This window comes from Mustela putorius, unplaced genomic scaffold (assembly GCF_011764305.1).
Source record: "Mustela putorius furo isolate JIRA1106 unplaced genomic scaffold, ASM1176430v1.1 tig00003898_pilon_pilon_pilon, whole genome shotgun sequence".
Classification (NCBI taxonomy): Eukaryota; Metazoa; Chordata; class Mammalia; order Carnivora; family Mustelidae; genus Mustela; species Mustela putorius.
In genome coordinates this window covers 17,963,184-17,982,247 of record NW_025422047.1, presented here as the reverse complement: position 1 = coordinate 17,982,247, position 19,064 = coordinate 17,963,184, and the positions used below count along the sequence as shown (strand labels likewise).

At 47.6% G+C, this 19,064-nt stretch overlaps 1 protein-coding gene across 1 annotated transcript in view; it reads left to right on the top strand.

Annotated features, from left to right (window-relative positions):
• Positions 1-19,064, top strand: part of MYO5C (myosin VC) — a 91,841-nt gene that overhangs the window by 25,038 nt on the left and 47,739 nt on the right. The window contains exons 9-16 of the mRNA XM_004755408.3: positions 2,492-2,598; positions 5,641-5,906; positions 9,842-9,923; positions 11,484-11,624; positions 13,498-13,623; positions 15,831-15,914; positions 18,073-18,207; positions 18,653-18,750. Coding sequence (XP_004755465.1) covers positions 2,492-2,598; positions 5,641-5,906; positions 9,842-9,923; positions 11,484-11,624; positions 13,498-13,623; positions 15,831-15,914; positions 18,073-18,207; positions 18,653-18,750 — 1,039 coding nt within the window. The remainder of the gene's footprint in view (positions 1-2,491; positions 2,599-5,640; positions 5,907-9,841; positions 9,924-11,483; positions 11,625-13,497; positions 13,624-15,830; positions 15,915-18,072; positions 18,208-18,652; positions 18,751-19,064) is intronic.

Below are 19,064 nucleotides of genomic sequence, written 5' to 3'. Positions count from 1 at the left end.
CCCCCCCTTCCAAACCCCTTTAAGGAGAAGGGCAAGTTAAATAGTGTATCATAATGAGATAAGCACTTTTGGTACTGATTACCATTTTCTTAAAGTAGTTGAAGTCATTACTGTATCTATAATGTGCTCTACTGAGAAATAATACCATGTATTACTTCTGGTAGGCAGCCTAGCTCCGGCAGGCCCTGGTGGGCCCTTGGTCCACATGCCCTGTCCTCCTGCCCATCTCTCCCCTTCCAACACTCCCTCCTGCCTCTATAATATTTCACCTTACGCAAAAATGATACAAGAGAAATAGAGTAGGCTTTGAGGTCAAATAAACACGACTTAAAACCTAATTGGCAGGACTCTAAGGAGGTTGCCCTTTCTGAGACTCAGCTTCCTGATCTGTAGAATGGCCATATTCCTTGCCCACAGGGCTCCCATAATAACTGGTAAGGAAATGTGTGTGCGAGCCCCTGGTACCAGACTGGGCACGTAGTAGGTGCTTGCTCAGTATGACGGCCTGCCCTCAGTCTCTATTCCCTATTGTTCAAGCCCTAGCCATCCTTTGAGCAAAACCATCCCCTTTTCCATGAAACCTTTCTTAATCCTGCCAGAGCAGTAGCAGCAATTTTTTTCATGGCCTCACGCAAATTAGATTATTCTCACAGATGTCCACAGCAGCCGGGCCAGGACTAAGTGTGAGGCAGGAGAGGTGACTAGGGCATGAACTTGAAGGAGAAGTTCAGGCATTCACTCTTAGGGTGGCACAAATGTAGGGTTGGCCCCAGGCACCTGGCTTGCTTCCCCTGGCCCAGACTTGCACCCCTGGCCTAGAGTTTTGATAAAGCCCCCCAAAGTTTTGTGGGGAAGTAGAGTAAAACAGTCTACTGTCTCTTGTGGCTATTAGTGGTGTTGGCTGCCCACTGTGGTGTGTGAAGTGGCGGGGGTGGAAAGGGGTTGGGGCCTGCTCCCCTCTCCTTCCCTTAGTGGGCAGAATGCCAGGGATATGAAGGAATCTGCCCTGCTTACTTTCTATGAAGTCTGTTACCTCAAGATGCTAGCCCAGTGAACTCGCCTCTGATGGCCTTTGTCTTGGCCATTCAATCTCACAATTTAGTACTAAATAATCTACCGTCATGTATTTGCTCCAATATGTTTTTTTTGTTTATCCTAAGATCAGCCTCTGGCCTTCCAGAGCTCAGTTATTTTCTCTGGGCATCAGTTTCCCCATTTGATTACTGGGACAGTAATGAAAATACTCAGTTGTTCCAATCATCTTTTGCTGTTTCCCCAAATCTTAATGGCCTAAAATGATGGATCATTATTATTTGGGGTGATTCTGGGGTGACTGGGCTCAGCTGGTTGCTTGTCAGTTGGGGACTACTCTTTGACAGTAGTAGGGACCCCATCCTCTCTGAAGGCTTGTTTTCTCACATGGACTGGTACGGTTACAAGCACCAGGGACTGGACAGGCATCTCTCCCTCCACACAGACTTCCTCTCAGCACACTGGTCTCAGGGTAAATGGTGTGTACCGTGTTGTAGCTCCCTTCTCCCAGAGCGAGTTACAGTAGGCTTAGGTGGGATGTGTAAGATTTTTTATGAACCAGCTTCAGAAGTAAGGCCACGTCACTACCGCCATGTGATAATGGTCAAAACCCCAGACTCATACATAACCCATGGTGAGGGAACTGCACAGAGCATGAACTCTAGGAGGGTGGTTCCCTGGGGGCCATCTTTGAAGAGGCCCTCCATAGCTATTAGGGATGTGGTAAGGATTAGGAGATAATGTCTAAAGCAGTTTAGGGTGGCACCTGGGTGGCTCAGTCGGTTGAGCAGCTGACTCTTGATTTCCATTCAGGTCATGGTCTCAGGGTCCCAGCATTGAGGCCCGTTTCAGGCTCCATGCTCAGTAGGAACATCTTCCTTGGGCTCAATTCATGATCACAGGCTCCCGGGATCGAGTCCCACATCGGGCTTCCTGGTCCTTGGGGAGCCTGCTTCTTCTCCCTCTGCCTGTTGCTCCCCTTGCCTGTGCTCTCTCTTTTTCTCTGTCAAATAAATTACTAGAATCTTCAAAAATAAATAAATGAAAATATAAAAATTAAAATTAAAAAAAATAGTTCAAGGAACTAGTGAACCAAAAAGGGGGGGAAAAAACCATAATAAAAATAAAGGAAGTGCAACACATAGAATAAATGAGAGCTGATTTGCCCAGGAACCTAACATGAAATGGTGATTTGGGTATGAATTTTTGCATTACACTTACAGCAGCGATGGCAAAAGGGGAAGCCTAGTGGGCTGTCAAATTCACATATTGTGTCGTTGCTGGTCAAACTGGCAAGAATGGCGAACCAGAGGCCCTCTGGGGGCCGCTGCACACTCCCGTGCCAGCTCTCAGCAATGATGGTACTAGAGTGTCTTGAAAGAATTCAGGTGCTTATCCTACTAGTGATGAAGTCAGGGAAGAGATGCAGTATTCCTAATTTGGACATTTGTTTTTTCAGGTTTCAAGGAGGATTTTCAGATGGACATTTTTAAGATCCTAGCGGCCATCCTACATCTGGGCAACGTGCAGATCACAGCGGTGGGCCACGAGAGGTCTTCTGTCAGTGTAAGCGCTGCTTTGTTTCCCCTTCCTGTGGTCAGAGGGTCACCAGCAGAGTGTCTCATGGTTACTCTGCTTCTGCATTTTAGCACCAGGCACACTGGGCCCGCTGGACAGACCAGTTGTCAGGAGCAAGGAAGCAAGGGTCCGTGGGTAGCTGCCCCTTCAACAGTAGAGGAGAAGATGTGTTCTCTCTGTGTTTTTCTTTAAGTCAGTAAATATTTACTAAGTACCTGCTATGTGCCAAGCCCTGTTGCAGGCTTTGGAGAAACAGCAATGAACAAAACCAAACCAGAAGCTCTTCGTGGGGCTTACGGTCTGGGGGTAGGAAGTGGAAGAGAGGAGACACGATCACTGGTTACAGGCTTGGTGGTGGCCATGAGCAGGGAGAAAGAAGCAGAGTCGAGGATACAGAGGGACTGTGCCTCTTGTGTAGAGCACTCAGTAAAAGCCTCATGGGTATGGGGGCAGTGGGCAGAGACCTAAAGATGAGAAAGTGAACTGTGCCTGTACTGGAGGAAAGAACATTCAAGGTAGAGGGGACAGCAGTGCAGAGACCCTCAGGCAGGAGCTGTTACTTGACAAATTCATATCCAAAGAGGAATGAATAAAAGCAGGGGTGGTTTCTAAGGCCAGAAAATGTGGGGGGGGGGGTGGGCAGGGGAGAGGGTGAGGTCATATAGGGCCCTCAGAGTACTGGATATTTGGAGCAGAAAGGACACCCACCCTCGACACCTGCCCACATCAAGCCCCAGGGGGGCGGACTCTCCTCTAGAAATATATTCCCATGTCAGTTCTGTGATTTCTTGATTTAACGAACACAGGGTAAGTGTCTATGTGGGCCTCTTTGACAAATTATGAAAAGTGACCCTTAGTAGGGGTGTGTCTTTGGTTCTTCTCATGAAAATCTGCATAAAGGAGAAAATAGCACACAATGAAAAATGCTTCTATGAACTGCAAGGTCGCCTGACCTTTTAAGCTTTGTATATACATGTCTATCTTGTTAACTCCCAAGGCCGTGACAAAATACCGCAGGCTGGGTGGCTGCCACAACAGAAGTTTTTCCTCTCCCAGTCCTGGAGGCTGGAAGTCCAAGATCAGGGTGCAGCATGGGTGAGCTCTTTGTGCAGTCGCTCTTCCTGCTGGCAGACAGCCCCATGCTTGCGGGGTCCTCATGGCAGAGAGAGGGACACAGAGGGCTCTGGTCTCTTCCTCTTCTTAGAAGGGCACTAATCCTATCATGAGGGCCCCACCCCTCATGACCTCATCTGAAGCTAATCACCCCTGAAAGGCCCCACTCCAGATACCATCACATTGGAGGCTAGGGCTTCAACATACAAATTTTGGGAGGAAGTGGTCAGTTCATAATATAACAATGTCTATTTTCCAGTCCCCCCTCAAAACACTCAGGGGAACAGCTCATAATTTGGCACATGGTCATTTTTGAGCTCTCTGGTACCTGCTGTGTAGAGGAGAGAGAGCCAAACAGTAGGTGGAATGTGTGGTTTTGGGCTCTAGGCTTCAGTCCTGTTGTCTTGTGACCAGGAAGTAATTCTCCTCCCTCTCCTCAAGCTCTCACATTAAGTGTCCGTCCCATGCCCCCAGTGTCCAGCCCTCATCCAGTCAGTTGGCACAGAACTGGAAGTTTCTGGAAGAGGGGATGGCAGGGCTGGGTAGGAGCCTGGTGTGCATGTGGTGGTGGGTTTCCCTCTGTGCCTTCTCATCGACCTATGATAAATGGGCTTCTGCCCTTGTTCTTCTCAAACTCCATGGACTAAAGATATGATATCTTCCCAACAAATTCCCTTGCACTGATCTCTGTCCCATGAAGTTTGCTATGAAGGTAGTATTTTGGAGGAGGAGTTAAAACTCATAGAATAAAAATCCTTTTCTATCACCCTGAGGAGACAAAGTCTCTGAAAAAGATGTAGAATCTTCATAGCAAATCACCAGTTCTATAACTAGTGATCCTATCTTTGGAACATTCATACCATTCATTTGCATCAGAAACTTGAAATGTTGGGCAGACCCAATCTGGAGGAAGCCATCTTTTTAAGAATTCCTGTCCCTCTCCTTTCCGCCTGTAGCAGCACCTGTAGCTCAACGTTTCTGATTCTGATGGTTTAGTTCCTTCTTAGAAGGCAGAAAGCTATGGTTCTACCAGTCTGCTCCCCAGTAATCAGGCAGGTGAATACAAGCTTTGTGTTACTGCAATGTTGGTTGGAAGGGGTGTGGGTGGACAGCAAGGAGGCAGCAGAACTTTCTAGATTGTCTGCTCCTCTGTAACCTGATGCTTTTCAAGCACAGTCACGTAGTTTTCCCATCGGCCGTGATGACCTCTGAAGATTAGCACACCAAGGAAGTTCCCTTGCACAAGGGGAATGGTAGTGCTCACTCATAAGGGTCACATCCCCTTGTCAGGTGACAAGGACTCCTTGTCCATGCTGGCTCAAGACAGACGGGAACAGACCTTTCCTTGTCTCTGACCAGTGGAGCAGCTGGGACAAAAGCAAGATTCACTTTATGTGTCCAGGAAAAGCCTTGCACACATTCCTCCTGTCCACTGGGAAGCCACTTCGGTTAAGGGAGCCCCGTTGTCAGGTTCTCTCATGATGACATCTAGGTATCTCGGGGCTAGACCCCCCACACACACACGCAAACCCTGACCACACAGGTAGGGACAGGTGGTCTGGGCATGTTGCCAAGGGAAGAGAGGGGCCTTGAGGCCGTGTCCGCATGCCCAGGAAGGGGAGGATTGCTTCCGTGGCCTGGCTCACTATGGACGTTCTTTGGCCAGAATGACAACCTAGGTGGGATGAGGCCCCTGACTGCCTGGTGTCATCCCAACCATACCTTGATGCTGTAGCCCTGTAGCCCTCCTGCTGTCCTCCCAGGCCTGCCTGTCTGGTTGGGCCCGGTCATTCTCATGCCAGCTCATCCTTGTCCCTGGCACAGGCCCAGGTGGAGGCCCCAGAGCCCTGGCCGGGTGGGCTGGTGCTGGGTTCGATGGCCAGACGGCCCTGATGGGGCTTGTGCTTGTGTTTGAAGGAGGAGGACAGGCACCTGAAGGTGTTCTGCGAGCTCCTGGGCCTGGAGAGGGCCAAAGTTGCCCAGTGGCTCTGCAGTCGCAGAATCGTTACAACCTCCGAGACAGTGGTGAAGCCCATGACCAGGCCCCAGGCAGTCACCGCTAGGGACGCACTGGCCAAGAAGATCTACGCTCACCTGTTTGACTTCATTGTGGAGAGAATTAACCAAGCGTTGCAGTTTTCAGGCAAGCAGCACACTTTTATTGGTGTTTTGGACATTTATGGGTAAGATTCTCTTCTGTGAGCCTGTCTTTCCTCATTTAAATGTCAAATGGCCATTATTTTTAGATCGTTTTGTTCCGGTTTCTTCTTTTGTGTTTCACATGATCAGAAGAGTGGTGTTCTCTACGTTTGCAAGCGTGGATGTTAAGTACAGCCCCCTGGGCTGTGGTGTGTTTCACTTAGAGCATATGACGTAAATGCCGAATTACCAGCAGCCAGCAGCCAGAGCTCACGGCCTGGGGACCACGGTGCTGGCTGATCACTGTGCACTTGCTCCCCGACTTCTCAGACAGAGGGGAAACAACCGAGGCTTGCAGGCCAAAACGGGTCCTGGGTGTCTCTGCTGGTGGGCGAGCCCATGTCAGTTTCCCCTCGGAGGTCCCGAGGAGGGCGGAGCCCTGACACACCTTTCCGGTAGCAAAGGGCGTGGGGACCGTCCCAGAGGTCCCGCACCTTGCCCAGGCTGCCAGGGTCCAAGGCAGACTCAAAACCGGGCATCTGAGCCACCAGCCTCGTACACCTCGGAGCTCCCTTCTATTCTCAGACCGGCCCTGCTCCAGCTGTTCTCAGAGCATTGGGGGCCGCGTTCCCACCACACTGGGGTTGCTCTTCCTCCTCTTGGCCCTATCCTCCTTTTCTTTTTTTTTTTTTTTTTTTTTTTAAAGATTTTATTTATTTATTTCACAGAGAGAGATCACAAGTAGACAGGCAGAGAGGCAGGCAGAGAGAGAGAGAGGGAAGCAGGCTCCCCGCTGAGCAGAGAACCCGATATGGGACTCGATCCCAGGACCCTGAGATCATGACCCGAGCCGAAGGCAGCGGCCCAACCCACTGAGCCACCCAGGCACCCACCTATCCTCCTTTTCTAAATCCAAGGCCAGACGCATGCCCAAGAGGCCTGTAGAATCCTTAGAGCGTTAGTGAGGACAGGCCAGCATGGAGGCGAGCTCTGAGGGCCGGAGGGCTCAGGCTTTTTGTTTGTGGTAACTGGCCTCAAACCCCCAACCCCTCCCTCGCCCCTCCCAGGGCAGGTCCTGGTTTCTCAGTGAGGGAGAGGGCCAGTCATTTCATTGAGGGCCCCGCAGAGGGCCCTCCCCCCTGGCTTGGGGAGTGTTCCCCCTTACCCTCCTCCCCATAGAGAGAAGAGAACCAGCTCAGGGCGCCCCCACCGGAGCCTGCTGGGGGACGGAGGGAGCAGATGGGCTGTGAGGAAGCTGTGGAACTTTTACCCTAGTGCGGAGAGTGGGTTTTCCCATAGCTGTACAATGTGAGGCCGTGCCTCAGGGGAGGTGCTTTGTTTGATTTAGAGTCTGAGTTAATGCATGTGACTCCCAATTAATAGCGTGTGTCAACAGTTCTAATACACTGATCCATTACAGGGATAGTCTAGTGAATGATTTACCTTGTCTTGTGCTAAAAAGAGGATTTGAGTGGCCAGTAGACTCTCAGTATACTTAAAAAGAAACAGTCTTGTTTAACAGTGCTTTCTTTTGTTGTGGAAGAATTAGGGGATTGCTGTAGCATTCTCTTCTTTTCTGTGCTTTTAAATGTCTTAAAAATAAATAGTCCTTTAAGGGTAGTTGATTCCATTCATCCCACACATGTTTAAGTGCCAGGAATGTGAGGGGTGTGATTGGGGAGCAAAATAGGCACATGGCCCCTGCCCTCTTGGAACTTAAATTTTAGTGGAGAAGGCAGGCGGGTAATTAGAGATTGGGAAGCTTCTTGGGATGGGAATGAGCAGCTAAGCTGGTGGGTGGGCCGGAGGTCCGTAGGGGCTGGGGGAGAGGAGGGCAGCTGAGGACAAGCAGCAGGGAGCGAGGGCCATGGCGGGCAGGAGGAAGATGAATGGAGCCTGCAGACCCCTGCGATAAGGAATGTGAGGTTTTGGTTATGTGAACAAACCTGAGGCAGTAACTAAATTTATAAGGACTTTGTTAAAGTAGGTCTTAGCCTAAATTTTTAACATTAAAATCCACTTCGGAGATAATACAAGTAGCATGCTTGCTGCCACCTGTGAATTAAGGGTCCACTCTAAAAACACAAGCTCCCCTCTGAGGGGCAGTGCTGCCGCAGGGGCGAACCCTGTCCTGCCTTTCCCCTTGCGCCGAGTCCCTGCTGCTCGGCCCTGGCTCAGGCACGCCAGGCAGCGTTTGAGAGAACTGAGCTCAGTCTGATCTGGAAATACAGCAGCCTCAAAGGACAAGTGGCCAGCACTGAAAGTGATGACACCCGAAGCTGGGAGCCTTGAGGTTTCTGCTCAGAGCAGCACGCAGAGTTGAGGCTCCCCAGCCCGTCAGGGTCTACATGCTCTGGACCCAGAGTGGGCAAGTTCAGAGGCTGGGGCTCGGGACCCTGGGAGGGAGTGCAGCAGCTCTGGATGTGTGGCTCTGAGGAAGTCACAAGACCCCTCCAAGCCTTGGTTTCTGCCTCCATAAGCTGGGGTCTCCCTCACGGGGTCATTAGGAAGATCAAATGGCATCTTTAGAACCATGAGTACCACTCACACGTGAAGTGGTCTCAGAGCCCATGTGCTTCTGGCATTTCAGGTCACAGATTCGGGTCTTTCCATGGGTTTTGAACTTCAGATCTGAGGGCCCATTTTTGAGAGAGGGAGTGTGTAAAAGGACAAGGCGATAATCACTGGGATTTGATATTCCACTCCCGCTCTAGAAAGCCTCGCCTTTGGCCCTGGCTGTGAGCTGTGGGGCACCACGAGGCCCTTTGGACTCTCCCCTGGCCCAAACTGCGTGGGCTCTGCTCCTGCTTTGTGTCACCCTAGAACTGTCTAGAGCCCAGTCCAGGCCCTTGCCCTGCCCTGGAATTCTAACATGAGACAGCCTGGCTCAGTCAAGTGCCACTCTCAGGTAATCTGTGGCTGGAGCTGGCAGGAACCACTTAGAATTAGAGGATTAACTGAGGCCTGGGGTCAAATGATGCATCTGGCACCCCTTGGTGCTGTTGGCCTCTGGCCCTCAAGTGTGACGGTGGTGGTGGTGGTGGTGGGGGTCCTGCTGTTCCTGACCTAGGGCTGTGTTAGGGTCAAGTGAGATCCTGAGCATCCACCCCAAGCCCCCGAGGCACTCAGCTTCCTCCAGACAGGAGTAGTCACGTGGCTGCGGTCAGAAGGCCTTGCTGTGCTCTGTTCAGCCAACACCATGTCTTCCAGAGTGAGAAGAATTCACATACGAGTCCAGATTTCCAGCTCCTCTTGGAAATCAAGCGGTCTGCCATTCAGACCTGTGTGCTGATCATAGTCCCTCTGCTGAGAAGGAGGCTGAAAGGCTCCCTGCAGTGTAAGCTCCCTCTGGTGCGGTCTCCAGTCCACTTCCCGTTTCTGTCCCCGCGCGCCTCCTCCAAGGTCTTGACTTTGCAACTCTGGACACAAGTGTTTCAAGTCTGAAAAACCTGATGAGGTGTGCTGGGCTCTGGGCTCTTAGACAACCTTGCCTTTGTCCTCCAAGAACTGAATCCAGGCCTTGGGGAGGCAGAACTGTGCCTTCGACAGAATGGGAAGACAGGAAAACAGCCTTGCCTTTCCCTTGAAAGCACAGCTGTCATAGTCAGGCAAGCTCACGGCTGAGTCTGATAAGAGCTGTGTGACCTCAAGCACGCTTCCTAACCTCTCAGAGCCTTATTCCCTCACCAACAAAGAGGGTAATGGAGTCTGGGTGCTGTTGTGTGAAGCAAATCATACAGCCGATCAGCACCAGCCTGCCTCAGGGCAGGTGTTTTGTACACACCAGAATCCTTCCCCCGCGGCCTGGAAATGATTTATCAACTGCTGGGATAGTAAAACCAGAAGCTTTGGGGGCATATTTAAAACTGGCCGAAAGCAGCAAACTTTTAAACTGTGAAGTTTGTCAAAAAAGTACTTACCTAAAAACAGATGCATATGCCCTGCAAGTATGTTTTAACTTGTTTAAACCATATTTCAGTTTTGAAACCTTTGATGTGAACAGCTTTGAACAGTTTTGCATCAATTATGCTAATGAGAAGCTGCAACAGCAGTTTAACCTGGTAAGTGACTTTTCTGCCTTCTTCTTCTTCTTTTAACTTTAAAGGTTTTATTTATTTATTTGACAGACAGAGGTCATAAGTAGGCAGAGAGGCAGGCAGAGAGAAGCAGGCTCCGTGCTGAGCAGAGAGCCTGATGCGGGCCTCAATCCCAGGATTCTGGGATCATGACCTGAGCTGAAGGCAGAGGCTTTAACCCACTGAGCCAGCCAGGTGCCCCTGACTTTTCTGCCTTCTTGAAACTAGTGCTCTCAGCCCTTCCTATCCACCGGTTCTCAGATCCCCCACACAGTGCAGGAGCCCCATGCCAGCTCACAGCACCACCATGTGGCCACATCCTGAAATTACACCTTCCCAGTCTATTCCTCTTATTCTAGCCCCCTGGCCAGCTGCTTGGCCACAGTCCATCACTACCCCAGCTTGTTCACAGACCCTCTGTGCAGCCGGACCAAATGATTGAGTTTCCTGAAGGCCCCACAGCCTTGCAAGCCTCTGTGCCATAACCCACTGGCTCCTGTCACTTCCCCATCCCTTCTTCTTCACCTGGAAAATTCTTGCTTGTCTTTTGAAATTCAGCTTCTCTTAAAACATCCCTGAAAAAAAAAAAATAGTGTGACATCATGGAGAGCATGGACGTTTATTCAAAGGGAACTGGGTTTGAATCTCTGCTCTCCCACCTTCTTCCTCTGGGACCTTATGCTCAGAGCCTCAGTTTCCTCTTTGGGAAAAATGGTCACTAGTATCTGCCGGTCTGATATTGTTGTGAGGACTAGACCTAACACTGAATCACACCCAGTAAATGTTTATTTTCTTTCCTTTTCCTCACTTTGGAATTAATCCATGTATAACATTAAATTTCATCCCATTGCAAATGTACGTTATGTACGTAATCTCAAGGATTCCCTGGAAGTTTAGCATTTAATAACTGAGTAAAGTTTATTCCTAGTAGATAGGCTTCATCACGCCCTTGAAGTCACCCCATCATCCTTTGCATTCCTCTCGGCCCCATCTCTGCTGTACTCTCTGGCCTCTAAGAGAGCCATCTTTCTCAACCTCCCATTGGGCTTCCCAGCTGACACAGGGATTCTTCTGTGGGAGGCTTTCTCCTCGCTGCCCCTCCCCTCTTGCCCCCTGCAGCCGGGATGAGCACAGGCCAGTCCTCCGGGAAGCCTCCCTAATACCCGTATGGCCTGAACAAGTAGTGAACGGTGCTCTCCATGTTGTTGGCATCTCACACCGGCCCCACGGCCAGCATTCTCAGGCAGGCTGGCTCCCACCCAGCAGAGAGGCTGCACCTGTCTTGGCTAGCGGCAGTGCTGTGAGCAGGGAGGAGTTGCAGGACCACTTTGGGGTCGTGGGGTCCCACTCAGACCAGGTTGGAGGGTCACATTAGGAACTCTGCAGCATCGGTCATGGGTAAGGACGGTGGCCTGCACCTCAGGGTCTTCCCTAAACATTGCGAACCAGTCAGGTCTCTGTGTTTCCCAAGTGCTTATGACCTGGACTTTTAAAGCACTCTTTAATGTTCTGTTTTGTTTTCTCTATTAACTTCTGGATTTCCAGCATGTCTTTAAACTTGAACAAGAAGAATACATGAAGGAAGATATCCCTTGGACTCTGATAGATTTTTATGACAACCAACCAGTTATTGACCTGATCGAAGCCAAAATGGGAATTTTGGAGTTACTGGATGAAGAATGCTTGGTAACTAAAAAAAAAAATGTTGTTTAACTTCTGCGTAGTGACAAATAAGAATATTACAAACTGGGTTTGTGTGTGTGTGTGTGTGTATGTAAATTCCTGATGTCTTACCCAACTGGTTGGACATTAATGCTGAGATAGTAGTCCATGGCAGGAACCCCAGAGAGCCAGCTGAGCTTTCTACCCTCACCATGTATAGGGCTATACAGTATTATACAATACACTATTGGGCTATACATGCATAACCTCTCAGGTCATGTCCACCAAGGAGGAGCTCTTTAAGGCTGCCCAAGGCGTATTTAGAATGGATGTGAAAATAGCAGGTGACCTCACACCAGTTGTTAATGACTAATAAGAATTGAATTTTCTTTTATTTCCTCATTCCTGTGAGTCATCCATTGGGAGGGGTAGCTGAAAAATCAACACCATACAATTCAAGAGAAGAGGGCTCTAGTTCTCCTGTTGTTATTTCCCTGTAGGAAGAGCACATTTACGGTGGGCCAGCCTCGCAGTGGCTCTTGTGGGACCACAGGGACAAATAAATCCCCAGGACAGTACTCATTTTTTGGCTTAAAGAATGTGTTGTGGGGTGTTGTATGTAAGTGATGAATCACTGAATTCTACTCCAGAAATCAACATCGCACTGCATGTTCACCAATGAAAACTTAAATTTAAAAAATAAATAAATTTTTTCACAATTTAGTGGCTTGAAATAAAAGTAATTAATTCAATTTTTTAAAAATGTTGTATCACGATTTTTAAACATAAATTTATTTTAAAAAAATACATCATAATGTTGAAGATTAACTGGCCTTTTCTCCCTGGAATTCTCAATTCCATGCTTTTTCTCACAGATTCTCCTCTCTAGTCCCACCTGGGTAGCAACCAGTAATCCAAGATTAAAGGGCTGGCAGCAGGGCTAAGTATTCTGGATCCATCTAGTGAGGGCAGGGTGCCCAGGCCAAGGCAGCCTCTAGGAGATATTTGTCCCTACTCTACACAGACGTTCACTAGGCAACCGGTGTCGCAAAGAAGCCTGCAGGAGTCTTTTGGACACAATGGGGGATTAAATTCGCGGAGTTTGGGTCACATATCACTGATCACTTCCATATCACCAGAATCAAGAACAAGTTTTGCAACTAGTTTTCTTTGAGGAAGTAGTTACTAACTAGGCTATAAAATGAAAGAAAGGCTCTTTTCCTGAGGTAGGGGTGAAGTGGGGAGGGTTACATTTAGGGACCAATCTTTCCCCATTCACGCAAGAAGAATTAATCAAGAAATCAAGCAAGATTTTATTCACATAATGAAATCTATGCTCTTTTTGCCCTGAAACTTTAGACTTCTTTGGGTGGAAATAATAGGAATACTGCCAATTTTGCAAAAATAAATTTCTTCATTCTTGAGTTTTATGCTATGTCCATTTCCTTCCAGTTCATAACATTTTGTTTTTCTACAAGGGCATTGATAGGTCTGTATAAGTGGCACTGCAAAGGTTGTTAGGATCAAGGACAGATGTGTGCCTAGAGCTGCGTTATAAAAACGAGCCCCAGGGCGCCTGGGTGGCTCAGCTGGTTAAGCAACTGCCTTCGACTCAGGTCACGGTCCCGGAGCCCTGAGATCGAGTCCCGGCATCGGGCTCCCAGCTCCATGGGGAGTCTGCTTCTCCCTCTGACCTTCTCGCCTCTCATGCTCTCTCTCACTGTCTCTCTCTCAAATAGATAAATAAAATTTTAAAAAAAATAAATAAAAACGTCTGTAAGTAACTCACTCTGAGTCGTCCGCTCACCATGGTTTGTCAGAATTAGTATTTTTTTTGTGCTCCTATTAATCTTTCAGCTCTAGTTTTCTCACTCTCTGGTTTCCTTTTCTCTTGCAGTTACCACATGGAACTGATGAAAACTGGCTTCAAAAGCTGTATAATAATTTTGTCAACAAGAACTCTTTCTTTGAGAAACCCAGGATGTCAAGTGCATCCTTCATCATCCAGCACTTTGCTGACAAGGTACAGGGAGAGTCTGGGGCGGTGCTGTCTGCGTTGGAGCTGGAGAGGCTTCCTAGATGCTGTGGGCAGGCAGGGGCTTCTCTGGCCAGACTCAAGTCACACTCGGTCTTGGTGCCTTGCCATGATGAAGGAGACATGCGCGTGTGTCTAACAATTTTTAACTTGTTTTCGTCGCAAAATACGAGTTTCAACTGCAGTGCTTTAAAGATAAACGTGTGGCTAGTGGACCTCATTTCTGATTTTAGGTTTCTTGGATATTCATGAATCTCTTATCCGTTTGTTTCCTCTATGAAATGGTTAAAATCAAGACAGCATAATTGTTTTCAATAATGAAAGCTGGACCTTTTTTGAGGCTTTCCTTTTTCATTAAGTTGTAATATGTTTATTACACTGATAACATAGGCTGGCTCAAGATGTTGCATTTTCTAGATTATCTTTATTTTCTTCTTTATTGATCTTTTTTTTTATGAGACATTACTTTAATAAAAAGAAAAAGTTATTTAAAAATCACATTACAGAAAGCTTAGGAAATAGGGAAAAAAAGAAAAATCACCATAACCACTTGCCATAAGCATATGTTCTCCTCTTGTTTTTACTCCCTAAGGAAACTCCCGCCCTCAGAGCATTTGCTGGTTGGGTGTCACTCCTGGGGCCTGGCCAGTGCCTGGGCATCACGGGACCAGTGCTAGTGCTGGGGTCAAAGTGTGCTCATGGTGACCGAGAGGGCAGGGCAGGGGGCAACAAGCTGGAAAATCAAAAATGATTTTGCAGGCTAGAGGAGCACTGTAAAAACCTGCTAGCATTTTTGATTCCTGAAGGGATGCATATGAAATGAATGATAATATCGCAGGTTGTATTTTCTAGTGGTTGTCTTCTGCAGTTCCACAGCTAGGATCCCATGGGAGAAAGGGGAAGGGGAGCAAAATGTATCAGATATATGGGATTGACTTCAAGACCCTCTTCACCATACTTGGTTTCTGCACATTTAATTCCTTCTCCCTGGCACTTCCAGGAAGTCTCTCTTAAAAGCAGCATTTGGGGTGGATTGCAGGTTGGTGGGAAAAAACCACATACACTGTAAGGTTAGCTTAGGTACCCTGTTTAATTAGCCAGGGAAATATAATCATTTTGAAAGTGAGACGGCTGCATTTAGATGTAGCAAGTCAGTCCCCAGAGCTCCCGACAGAGGCGGCTGTGACACTGTCCCCACAGATGGTCTTATTACATTGTTAAACCTTTGTCCATTTAAGCCAGTGGCTCACACCACCAGCCTGGAAGAATTTATGCAACAACCCGAGGTCTCCATTCACAAGGAAGTGTTTGAACACAGCCAGTGTTCCTAGTTCTTAATCCAAACTCTGCTCAGTAAGGATGCTGCCTCCCTTAAGGGGACAAAGCAGAGTATTTGCTCAGGGGTCTGTGAACACCCTCTCTGCCCCCAGATTCCAGCATCCCCAAAAGCCTGTTTTTGCAGTCATGAAAATTGTACTTTGAACATATTTTCTAATTTATGAAAAATATGTATCATATAATAAACTATGTAACCCAGAGCCATAAACTATTTGGGTTTGAATGTTTAAGCAACCACCGTGGATATGTTCAAGGGATTTAAGAAGCCTTATGGTTCTGAAAGGGCCGCAGGGAGTTTCCCTAAACCAGACTGAAGTAGTGCACACATTTACCCCTCTAACCAAACTCTAAGGGTTTTGGTGGCCCTCAAAGACTTTGTGGTCAAATGGTCAGTTTTTCTTTCCTCTCTACCATATTAATGTTGCTTTAGGAAAATATTTCTGTTTGAACCCAAAGGACCACACTGAGATAGTTTCCTCCTCCAGATGGCTTCAAAGGCAAAGTGAACCCCAAGCCAGTTCTTCGTAGAACTGTGTGTATTAACTGCACCCGCTGCAGAAATGACTGGTCACCTGTGGCTAGAAGGAACCGACAGGTGTATACAGTGTGATCAGTGACTAGTAAGAAATCCAGGCAGTGCAAGAGCCTGGCTCTTTCCATCAGCTGACGTATTCCCAGATCCCAAAGTTTTATATAAATGGTTTTCTGTGATAAACGAAACTGAATCTCTTTTTAGAGGCTTGCCTTTTTAGCCCCTTCATTCATCATTGTTTAAAAGGAAAAAGAAATACCCCATGGTACTTAGATGCTGTCTGCTTTTGTTTCTTTGGAAATAATTAAATCCTTTCTCCGCGTAGGTAGAATATAAATGTGAAGGTTTCCTTGAAAAGAACAGAGATACCGTCTATGACATGCTGGTTGAAATCATGAGAGCGAGCAAGGTTTGTAAGTTTCTAAGGGGGTAATTAATGTTATTTGCTATATAACTTGACATGGACCTAGATGTGCATCAGGAAAGAGTAAGAAGTATGTGGGTGTGTGTACTGTCTTGCAGTGGCAAACTGTAGCTCAGACCGAGAAGAAATAACTGTTTTAAGAATTGGGACTGAAATATGTATCAGGCTTCTGAAAGCATCCAAATAAATATCCACTAGATATAAAATCAGAAATCAAGCTGGGCATGGTGGCACATGCCTATAGTCCCAGCTACTCAGGAGGCTGAGGCAGGAGGATCACTTGAGCCCAGGAGTTCTGGGCTGTAGCACGCTATGCCGATCGGGTGTCTGCACTAAGGTCGGCATCAATATGGTGACCTCCCGGGAGCGGGGGGACCACTGGGTTGCCTAAGGAGGGGTGAACTGGCCCAGGTCAGAAATGGAGCAGGTCAGAACTCCCGAGCTGATCAGTAGTGGGATCGCACCTGTGAATAGCCACTGCACTCCAGGCTGGGCAGCAGAGCGAGACCACGTCTCTTTAAAAAAAAAAAAAATCAAAATGTGTGGGAAGCCAGAGAGGAAGAATAGCTAACATATAGCCAGTTAAAGGACCACAGTTTAGGGACGCCTGGGTGGCTCAGTTGGTTAAGCAACTGCCTTCAGCTCAGGTCATGATCCCAGCGTCCTGGGATCGAGTCCCACATCGGGCTCCTTGCTCCGCAGGGAGCCTGCTTCTCCCTCTGACTCTGCCTTCTACTCTGTCTGCCTATGCTTGCTCTCGCTCGCTCTCTCTCTGACAAATAAATTAAAAAAAAAAAAAAAAAAAAAAAAAAGGACCACAGTTTACATTTGATTCATTCATTCACAAATATTTCTATAGCACTACCATGTGCCAAGCACTGGTCCTAGATTCCAGACACAGCAGTGAACAAGGCAGTCAGGGTTCCTGTCCTTGTGGAGGGACAGACCGTAACCACATACGTAGCAATGGCAGGTGGTGCTAAGCATCCAAAGGAAACCAGACAGAAGGAGGGTGACCCAGGGAAAGCGGTGCTGGCTCCGATGTGTGAGCTCCTCAAATCCACAGTTCTGTATGAATAGTGTCCTCAAAGGAATGACTTCTGGATTTTTCTCTTCCTCTTCAAACATTTCCTTATTAACATTTGAGACTAAGAATAAGCCATACATGAACCTTCATTGTGTGAATATTTGGTTAGATCATATTTATTATTTTCCTCTTTTAAAAGATCCCCAGTCCTCTGTTCTTATTCAAGCATTCTGACCAGGTCCCGAATGAGCATGAGGGCTTCCCCGAACAATCATAAATAAGTCCCCAGCATGTCAACTTCAGTTATTAAAACCGATTTATGTTAGAGAATTCAGTGTGGAAATGGCCTGCATCTCGTGTACAAAATTAGTTGATTTAATTCACCAATTTCTTACTCGCCCCCAAGTGTACCCCCGGGTCCATTCTAGAAGATGGATGCGGGTTACGAGAAAGCACAGATGGGTGTCCCAGCTCAGCACAAAGCCTCTCAGAGGTGTGGCACATTCAGACCCACTGGTTTCACTGGGGGGCAGGGGTGGGGAGGAATACAGGGAGTCTCCTCCAAAGGAGACTGTCAATGTCTGATTTGAAAAGGGAAAAAAATGAGTTTCCCTCTGAGAAGGTAAGACAAAGAAGTAGTTGATGTTTGGTGGAAAGTAACGAGCATCTTAGAAGAAGATTATCTTATTTAGAAGAAATGGGAATTAATCTGAGTTAGGACACAGATTTTTTAATCTTTTTTTTTTTTAACCTTATTCTAAGCAGATGAAGGGGGTGGAGCCAGACAATATTTTAACAGAATCTCAAATAATGGGTAGAACTTAAATGTACAGGGATGAAAACGTGAGGGAGGAGATTCCAGGTGTGGAAACAGCATACGGACCCACGGGCCCACGGAGACATCCGCAAGAATTTCTCTCTGCTCACCTTCCTGGAAAGAAGCCCTGAGTCACCCTGAGGGAGGAGCGGCCTCTTGTGGGTTTCAGATCTGACTGTAGACATTACAGACTAACCTCACTTTACACAGACCTGTTGTGACCGTTCTTTGTGGTTCGTATCAGCTGACGACTGAGAGTGAACACCTTTGGACATTGAAATCCTCTCTGTTTCTTCCAGTTCCAGCTCTGCGCCAGCTTTTTTCAAGAAAGTGCGGTTCCTCCTTCCCCTTTCAGGTCAGCGATCACAGTTAAATCTGCAAAGCCAGTCATCAAGCCAAACAACAAGCAGTTCCGGACCACAGTGGGGAACAAGGTACTCCGAAAGTAACTGAGGGCTGAGGGCGAGGGGGCCAGGCCCCACGGGGAGCCAGGCAGTTGTAGGGCCCGCAATCCAGGCCTGGATATGGGCACTGAGCTGCTTCACATCTACTATGTATGTAAGTGCAAAGAAAGGCCACAGGTCATCGTCATCACATCTCAGCCTCCAAGGCTGTACACACCTGAGCAAACCACGTGTTCACACAGTGACATGATTTACTGAGTTCCCTGCTGTTTGGGAAAATTGGATAGAGCAGCATTCTGTCCAGAGTATAGGACCTGCTAGTAATCATCACAGTCATGGTTTGAAAGCTTTCATAATTAGTTAATGCATGAAGTTAACTTTTCTCCTTCTTAATTTTCAAAGATTAGGCCTCTTTTTTTTTTTTTTTTGGCCTTGACTTAAGCATGACATTTTTATCTCTGACCTTGTCTCCTAGTTCCGCAGCTCTCTGTATTTGCTCATGGAAACCCTCAATGCGACCACACCCCACTATGTGCGATGCATCAAGCCAAATGATGAGAAATTACCCTTTGAGTAAGTGTTTCTATGCAGCAGAGTGAAAACACCCAGGAGGCCATTTCTGTCACAATGTTGGAAAATTTGCTTATAATTCTCTTGAAGTTTACTGTTTCTAGCTTTTTAACAATTCAGAACAACTCGGTCCTTCACATGCACCGCAAGCCAGCACAGCCCCTCTCAGGGGGCTTGTCTCCAGGCCAAAGCAAAGGGACCAGCTTTCCCAGAATAGCCCACAAATGAAGTTCATGCAGCTGGGAAAGCCAGAGCAGCTCCTTGCTTATAGGAAGGATTTGTGTACAGCATGGTCACTAATAGTTATATTTTAACTA